We start from the raw sequence: 9,298 nt of genomic DNA, 5'->3' as shown, positions 1-9,298 counted from the left end.
CTTCCCACCCTCTCTACCACCCTTAGCCTCTTAACTTGTCAAACACACACCTTCCTTACTTTGCTCGAGTCACCCTCCTCCCCTTCTTGCAGATGGTTCCGGCGGGTGGAAGATGAGAGGGAGCGGACAGCGCCCGGCACACGCATCTTGTTTTTCTTCTTGGTGCTGTCGCTAATAGTCACTGAAAATCCTTTATTAGAGGTGTGGTTAGTAGAACGTTTGTCAGGAATGCGAATATTAATTTACTTTCTAGGATACGTTTTTTAACCTAAGAGCTTAACCAATTCTCACACAATTCACTTCTGAGTGGAAACCTTCACCCGGCGCCTGACGACGCGGCGCCGGCCTGGAGGGGGCAGTGGCGGCCGCGGAGTGGGTCCCGCCGGCGGGTGCGGGCGGCTCGGTCATCGCTTGCTCTCGCCTGGCGCGCGGCTCTCGGCCGTGGATTAGAGCAGCTGGGGACGTGGGAGGCCGCGGGTCCCGCCCCCGGCCGGCGGCGGCGGCGGCGGCGGCGGCCCAGCGCTGCAGTCGGCGCTGCGAGCCGAGCGGCGCGGAGGGCGCGACCGGCGGGCCGGGGCGCGGGGCTGCGCGCTGTCTTGTGGGCTCCTTCTGCGAGCCGGGGCGCGGGCGACACCGCGGACCCCTCGGGCGGGCCCCGGGCTCGCGGCATAGGGAGTCGGGGACCGCCCGCCGGGGAGCCGGGACCATGGCGCTACGCGCCCGGGCGCTGTACGACTTTAGGTCGGAGAACCCGGGCGAGATCTCGCTGCGGGAGCACGAGGTGCTGAGCCTGTGCAGCGAACAGGACATCGAGGGCTGGCTCGAAGGGGTCAACAGCCGCGGCGACCGTGGCCTCTTCCCGGCCTCGTACGTGCAGGTGATTCGCGCCCCCGAGTCCGGCCCGGCGGGCGATTGCGGCCCGGGAGCCCCGGCTCGCTACGCCAACGTCCCGCCTGGCGGCTTCGAGCCCCTTCCCGCCGCGCCGCCTGCCTCCTTCAAGCCGCCGCCCGACGCCTTCCAGCCCTTGCTGCAACCGCAGCAGGCGCCTCCGCCGAGCACCTTCCAGCCGCCGGCCGCGGGCTTCCCGTACGGCGGAGGCGCGCTGCAACCGTCGCCTCAGCAGCTCTACGGCGGCGGCTACCAGGCCAGCCAGGGCAGCGACGATGACTGGGACGACGAGTGGGACGACAGCTCCACGGTGGCCGATGAGCCGGGCGCGCTGGGCAGCGGCGCGTACCCGGACCTCGACGGCTCATCGTCCGCGGGCGGCGCGGCCGGCCGCTACCGTCTGTCCACGCGCTCCGACCTGTCGCTGGGCTCCCGCGGCGGCTCGGCGCCCGCGCAGCACCACCCGTCGGGGGCCAAGAGCTCGGCCACCGTAAGCCGCAACCTCAACCGCTTCTCCACCTTCGTCAAGTCGGGCGGCGAGGCCTTCGTGCTGGGTGAAGCGTCTGGCTTCGTGAAGGATGGGGACAAGCTGTGCGTGGTGCTGGGGCCCTACGGCCCCGAATGGCAGGAGAACCCTTACCCCTTCCAGTGCACCATCGACGATCCCACCAAACAGACCAAGTTCAAGGGCATGAAGAGCTATATCTCCTACAAGCTGGTCCCCACGCACACGCAGGTGCCGGTACACCGGCGCTACAAGCACTTCGACTGGCTGTACGCGCGCCTGGCCGAGAAGTTCCCCGTCATCTCGGTGCCCCACCTGCCCGAGAAACAGGCCACTGGCCGCTTCGAGGAGGACTTCATCTCCAAACGCAGGAAGGGCCTGATCTGGTGGATGAACCACATGGCCAGCCACCCGGTGCTGGCGCAGTGCGACGTCTTCCAGCACTTCCTGACCTGCCCCAGCAGCACGGACGAGAAGGCCTGGAAACAGGGCAAGAGGAAGGCCGAGAAAGATGAGATGGTGGGCGCCAACTTCTTCCTGACCCTGAGCACACCCCCCGCCGCCGCCCTCGACCTGCAGGAGGTGGAGAGCAAGATCGATGGCTTCAAGTGCTTCACCAAGAAGATGGACGACAGCGCGCTGCAGCTCAACCACACGGCCAATGAGTTCGCGCGCAAGCAGGTGACGGGCTTCAAGAAGGAGTATCAGAAGGTGGGCCAGTCCTTCCGCGGCCTCAGCCAGGCCTTTGAGCTGGACCAGCAGGCCTTCTCGGCCGGCCTGAACCAGGCCATCGCCTTCACCGGAGATGCCTACGACGCCATCGGCGAGCTCTTTGCCGAGCAGCCCAGGCAGGACCTGGACCCCGTCATGGACCTGTTAGCGCTGTATCAGGGGCACCTGGCCAACTTCCCCGACATCATTCACGTTCAGAAAGGTAAAGCCTGGCCATTACAGCACATGGTCCAGAATATGTTGTTGAGGCAGAAAGGGGTAATTTGGACAGAAATACCATAATCTGTTTCAGACTAGTGCCCGAGAGGTTGGGAATCAAGCAGGGATGTGGACAGCTGGCCTGTTTTTCCTAGTGTATGATGGATTGCGGGCCGGTAGCTGCCTCCGTAAAGTATTTCCAGACAGGGAGTGGGTACTATTCAGAGAAAGTTCTGAGAGTACTTCTTATGACAGTGCTATCATTTTAGAGTTTGAATAGTTGGGTAATGAGCTTCTGGGATCTGTAATCTTGTGCCTAGGGTAGAATTAGAAGAGGACCCAAACTCTGTTAGGCATCTATTTGAACACTGCAGGGTCACTTAGTGATGGGTTTAAGGAAGCACGGAAATAATGGGGAAGGACGGATATCTGCAAATAAAGGTTGGATATCTGCAAGTAAAGGTAAGTCCGCTTCTACCTTCCACACCTCTCAATCCCTGGTTTGGTAGAGGAATTAGAATCAATTCTCTGAGGTTCTAGCCAGGGCAGTTTAAGAATGTCCTGCATAGACTTCTTGCTTTCAACCTTTGTAGAATGAGGTAAAAGGCTCACTCTAATTTCAAGAAGTTTTAAGAAAAATCTCTTTAATCTCAGTCATTTTGAGTTTGGAATCTATTAACCCACTGAATTTAAAGAGTATTATTTAGGAAAATGATGTAGGGAAACTACAAAGAATGCACAAAATCTGAGTATTATGTCTGAGGGCAGTGCTTCTGGTATTCCAGTAGTTAGCTGCCCAACTGTCAGCTTGTTTCATTATTAGTTGTTAGTGTCCCTTTTGTTAAGGCACTAAAATTTGCAGATTTTTTTTTTCTTAGAAAATAAATTAGAGCAGTAAAGCCTGGAGTGAGAGGATGGGGAGGCGTTGGACTTTAGGGAGGTGGTCTTGCCTGTGAATGTCTCCTGTTCAGTGTGGGGGGGAGGGAGGGAGTTACCTAATCTAACTTCTGTGATGGTGGAAACCTCTTTGAGTCATGAGGTTTGGCCTTCAATAAGGAGGTGCTCACTGCCTTTCTAGGTGGGCCAGTGCAATTATGAACAACCCTGAACTTCTGACATAGTTTTCCTTGCACTGAACTAAAATTTGCCTCTCTCCTTTGTTGTTCTCTTCCCTGGAACCACACACAGTAAGTCTATTCCTCGTCCACACGTTAGCCCTTTACGCTTTGGGAGATAGCAGTCTTGCTTCCTTCCCTTCCCTCTGCTGCTTTCCTCCCCCTTTCAAGTGTGTGACTAGTCTTCTTACTCCCCAAAGGGGGGCTCCTTCCAAAGCCTTGAATGTGGTGTTGGCCCTGCTAAAATGCAGTATCCTGAAGCATCTGCAGTACTAATTTTGGTAGAAAATAGTAACTTTCTTGGCAATTCACATTTTGTAAATGCAGCCTGAGATTCAATAGCTGTTTGAGCAACCATACTGAACCCGCATCTACATTCCTCATGCCTTTTTGTGTGTAAATTGCCGTGACTCCTTGACTTTTTGGTTGGTGCCAGTGGAACTGACTCTTTGAGCTTTTAATGCAGGACCTTATATTTAAATACCGTTGTGTTATATCAACCTGGACCATGCTGCCTTTTTACGGATTTTGTGAGTTTATGCAAATGGTTGGTAAAAGTTGAAAGGGTGGAGACAAGTACAGACATCTGCAGGCAGAGAGAGACCAGTGACTGGCTACTACAGGGTGGCATCAGTTCATTCACTGACTTTACTGTCACTAGACCACACACAGCTTTGTCAAGTGTCCTGCCATTGGAACTATTTATTAGAAAAGGTATGGTGTTTGTTCTAAGGTCGATTTTGAGTTTACAGCAGTAGTTTTTGTAGTTTATTAAACTGTGTAGTTTGCTTATTTTTTTTTTAAATCCTAGAACTAAAATTGTATTCAGTTTCTTGGGATTTGAAAAACTTAATTAAAACCAGTACCATTTTATGTTGTTTAAACAAATTCAAGGGCACTAAACATAATCTTTAGGAAGTTCAGAAAGAAAATCAGTTAATATTAAGTATAGTTTGTTTCTGCTGTAGCCTTGGTATATAATGTACAGGGAGTGAGTGTCCCTAGATAACATGTCTTTAGAATGTACTTGCCGTTTAAAGGTATAGTGTGCAATGCATAACGCTAAAAGGATTTGCTTGCAACCAGTTTTTATCAAGGATGCTAGTGTTGGTGATTTTTAGGAATACAGATGAGACAAATTTCATAAGTTATGCTAAAGCTTTTTGAACATGTTCTGAATATTCAGAACTTGTGGTTGTGAAGAGAAGCTCCCTGCCCCGCCCCCCCAACTTAACCACACAGTTGCTATTGGAATGAATCTTTTTTAGTCTGAGCACTTGGGGATTTTGTTGACAGGTTGTTTTTTTCCTCTAAGGTCTCAAAGTGTAATCACATGAAAGATTTTACTTTGACTTTTGAGAGGAGAACAAAAAGAAGAAAAAAATGATAAAAAAAATCTTTAGGCAGCTTAAGCTATCTTTTAAGTATTTGGTTCAAAGTTTACATTTCAATTTAGGGAGAAATTTAAAAATTCAAAATAATTATTTCAACTCTTAAGTTCTCATTGTTTACAGGAAGAGAAAAAACAGTTTTAGCACTCCTACGTTTGACGTGTTCTAATCAGATGTTAGGTCCGCATTCAGATGAGACAGAAATGATTAGAATGTGCTTTTCAGTGACTAACACAGTTAAGAAGGGGAGTTAATTAAGTTTTTTCCCCCCTTAATTCCTAGGAACATTAGTCTCCTCTGAGCTTTTTTCTTATCCGGGAGACTGCTGTGGTCAGCTTTTCCAGTGTTCTAAACCTGTGCTGTTCGGTGCTGGGTCTGTGAGCCACATCTGACTGTTTAAATATAAGTTAGTTAAAATAAAATAATATAATTCAGTTCCTTAATCACACTAGCTGTATTTCATGTGCTTTGTAGCTAGTGGCTACCACATTGGACAACAGATACAGAACAGACCATTTCATCACTGCTGAGGGTTCTATGGGATAGTGCTGTGCTATCACAGTCTGTCAATCCTTTCAGATTTCTCCAGCAGTTGATAATATTTGCACATACTCTCTAGATAGTCTTCTTTTCACTTGGTCATCTCATGGCATCCCCTCCTTTCTACATGGGCTTAAGTAATAAAAACCGGGAGGGGAAGCATGCCCTGCCCGACCCCTCTCTACAGAACATCCCAGGCACTCAACCAGTGAGTAATATTTCTGCGGTGTGAGGATGTTCATCTGCTTTGCATCCTGCCTTCATTGTTCATTCAGAAAATACAACTGGTTTCAGAATGGACATCTGAAACTGGTGAGGAACCAGCTCCAGAACGAGCGTGGAAAACTCAAATGCCCTTAAATGTGGTCGACTGACATTTTTCTGACTATACTTAGTACTAAAACCATTGCTTAAACTTAATAATGGTTTTAGTGTAAGTACTTTCTGCAGAAGCAAAGAAAGCCATATGGTTTCTTTAGCGAAAAGAGAATTCTAGAATTCTAATTTTTTTCCTCAACTCATGGAGTCTAGGTAAACAGACCTATTTTGGTTAATGGAGTTGAGTGTAGGAAGAACGCAGTTTGCTGTAGTCTGAAGTATAGTAGATGGGAATTCAGAAGCTGTTTGAATTTTATTCATACTTTGCTCTGTCTTAACAGGAGTCCCTTAAATTCTTTGTTCACAGGCGGCTCACTGATTCCTGACTAGTCACATGTCTGTCACTGCCGAGCTTTGTAACTCTGTGGTCTGATTTTCTTTTTTTGAAATGGTAGCATTTTATCTTCTCCCATTTATCATCCTTGCCTGGGGTATGCCTTTAGAATGCTGATGTTGGCCAGTTTGGCGTAGTACATAGAATTGATTTCACTATCAGTTTCTTAGCTTACTCGGTTCTGTTTCCAAAGATATGATTAATCTCTAATATTTAATAAAGCTTAATCTGGATGGCAGTGAGTTGTGGTTTAAAAGCATTAAGCTAATTTCCTGGGGGATATCGTGAAAGGGAAAGACTGTAAATGTGGGGTGATGAGAAATGTTGGTTTCATCTTTATTTAGGAATGTGGACTGGATAGCAGGAGGGAGTCACTTAAAAGGAAATTTCTTTATTCCTGAGAAAAGGTACAAGGTACAGGAAAAGTGATTTGTTGATAAAATGTAGTGTGAGTCTGTGAAGCAGGGTGGCAGAACTAGGTAAACAGACAGGCAGTCCTGTTTTCTGTACTCCTAAATTAAATATGCAGGGTGTCCACATTGCCTTCGGTAAACGTTCCAGATGGAGCCTTCTTTTCAACAAAACACAGCCCTGGGACCTCACGAATGGTACACCAGTCGTGGGCTTGTCAGTTCTCCGGGGTAGAGTTTCACCATTGTGCTTCCTTTTACCACATGCAGGGTCCGTCTTAGGTCCCTCAGACATTAATTAAAGATAGCTAGAGTCCTGACAGGGCCCCTAAGGTAAGACTGGGCCACAGTTAGCCCTTCCCTGTCTGCTCCCCATTCTTCTATGACTAAAAATAGACCTGAGAGGGTGGTATCATGAATACAGAGAAAAGGTCTAATAAGTGGGCTGTTTACAAACTCATCCTTATTTTGAAACTTCTGGGCTAGAAATTGAGGTTGTTCATTTTTTGTTTTGTTTTGTTTTAGCTCCATTTTAATTGAATCCATTTCTCCTTTCCCCTACTTCCACCTCCAGCTGTTTTTTAAGGAGACTTCAGTTCTAGCTGTAACCTTTGTCCCTATCTGTATTTTCTTAATGAAAAGGAGGTTACCTTTGGGGCTTTTGAAAGAGATGACTGAGTTCTTTTGGTAAAATGTCAATGTGACCAGCCACAGACAGTCTTGATCATGAAGCTGGGTGGGGGATACTGCTCGTATCACCCTGTCATTGGTTTCTCAGACTTCTTTTTTGAGCTAGGAATCCTTCTAGAAATCACACTGGGGAATCATAGCCTGTTAGACTGATCACAGTAGAATCAAAAGGAGGCAGGTACCTCCACTCCCACTCATGTTTTTAGATAACTCTTGGGCTCAGTTGGATTTCCCTCTTTATTGGGAAATGTTATCCCACAGGTTCCTGTCTGGTCATCTTAGGATTTCCAAACAGGAAGGCAGAACACAAACAAAGAAGAAGTTCTTTGTGAGAAGGTATCAATTCTCTTATAAACATGACAATTCCTTTAAATTATGTTCTTTTTCTTCAGGCTAAATAAAAAGGTACTGCTTTATTGTTTCAAAGTGTTTTAAAATCAAAGTTTAATATGAAGTTCGATTTAATTTGCCATGTATTTATGAAACTTTGTGATACCACAGACTAAATGATTATCACAAGTAAAATGGCACAGTAATGCTTAGCTCTTGTTTGGAGAGACCGTACTCAGAGGACCTGTCCCATCTGTTGCCCTTCACTTAGCACAGGCTAGATGCCCATGTGGAGGGGGATCGGCAGGACTCTGGTCCTCACGGAGTTCTTGGACTCGTGGCAGAGAAGCCAAGTGCCAGGTCGCTGAGAGCCCTCCCAGGGCGACGCAGAAGAGATGGGGCTGGCCTGGGTCTGTCAAGGGAGCTTAGCCCCACAAACAAAGGAGGTTCATGGTAAACCAAGAGCCCCATGTTCAGAGTCTTCCTCACTGTGGGCCACTCTGGAATCTGGGAACCACTGTGGGGCTGTGAGAGGAGCTTTGGGCAAGTTAAGTTATTTTAGCCTTGGCAAGTCTCAGGTTCCTTGTTGGTAAAGTGGGCACGCTTCCTCAGAAGGTCACATTGAGGATTAAATCTTGTGGTTCTCAGTAGTTACTCACTAAATGCTTGATTTTGAAAAGTAGAAAGATACTTTGAAAACAGGAAGCACTCTTCTTTAAAAGACAATTCCAGTAATCTAATCTTCCATCCTGGTAGCCTACTGCCACCAGAAGTGCAGGCAAAAGTATAAAAACCCAATAAGTCATTGGTTGGTATAGCAGTTAAATATTGTATTTTAACACGGCTGGTGTGTACTGCACACCAGAAGTATGGTAGCAGAAATAAATGCCAGTGTTATTTAGAGTCACTGGTGTGTTGTTCACATTAAGGGTTTGTCAGCCAGCTGTTCCTTTCCTCTAGATTACTTGTATCCTTGCACAAATCACTTTGACATTTCTGAGCTTCAGTACCCTCATCTGTAAATATGAGATTCATGATCTCCTAGGTATCATTTGTTGATTGACTTTAAAAAAAAAAGCAACATCCATACACTGAAAATAAAATAGGAAAGTACACGATGAACATTTAGATATCGTTTCAGGCTGGTTTCAATAGCATGCTCTCTGCTTGTGTGATTTTGTAATCTGGGAGCATGAACATCCTTTATCAGTTGATATGGGCACCTGGCAAGTTGATGTGAAAGAAAATTCATGAACTTTTGGTTCAGATCAGCAAACATGCATTGAGGGCTGACCCCACCAGGTGCTGTGAGCGTCAAAGTGATGACAGTTCTCTGCCTTCTGCCACTGGTGAGTGCTCCCTGGTGTCCGGAAGCTGAGGTGCACTGGACAGCTGGAGGAGTTCCCTCTGAGCCGAAGGAGGGCTGTCACCAGTAGAGCCCCCAGAAAGAGAAATTGCGATAGGCTTTCCCTCCTACAAAGTGTGCTTCACTTTGAACTCTAAATACTGTCTCCTCTCCAAAAGTAGAAACAGTCATGTATTGTTAATCTTGTATTTGTAGCTTGATTAAACTTGAGTGTGAATGAGTGTTAACTTCACTTGTCATTTTTACTCCTTTTCTTAGACTTTTTTTTTTATCTCACTGTAATTGGACTTTTCTGATAAGGAAATTCTTTGTATTATTTGACAGGGAGGGAGACAGCAGTTAGGGAGGAGAGCCAAGATCATTACATTTATTCAGTGGATCCTCTGAGAGATAAATCTGATTTTATTCAACAAATAAGTGC

General features: G+C 47.2%; 1 protein-coding gene across 1 annotated transcript in view; it reads left to right on the top strand.

Moving 5' to 3' along the window:
• Positions 1-542: 542 nt before the first annotated feature.
• Positions 543-9,298, top strand: part of SNX18 (sorting nexin 18) — a 29,518-nt gene continuing 20,762 nt past the window's right edge. The window contains exon 1 of the mRNA XM_028106589.2: positions 543-2,327. Coding sequence (XP_027962390.1) covers positions 707-2,327 — 1,621 coding nt within the window. The 5' untranslated portion in view covers positions 543-706. The remainder of the gene's footprint in view (positions 2,328-9,298) is intronic.

This window comes from Eumetopias jubatus, unplaced genomic scaffold (assembly GCF_037043125.1).
Source record: "Eumetopias jubatus isolate StellerSeaLion01/CBP00866 unplaced genomic scaffold, mEumJub1_p1.0 scaffold_5, whole genome shotgun sequence".
NCBI classification, from domain to species: domain Eukaryota; kingdom Metazoa; phylum Chordata; class Mammalia; order Carnivora; family Otariidae; genus Eumetopias; species Eumetopias jubatus.
This window is presented reverse-complemented; position numbering and strand designations above follow the sequence as displayed.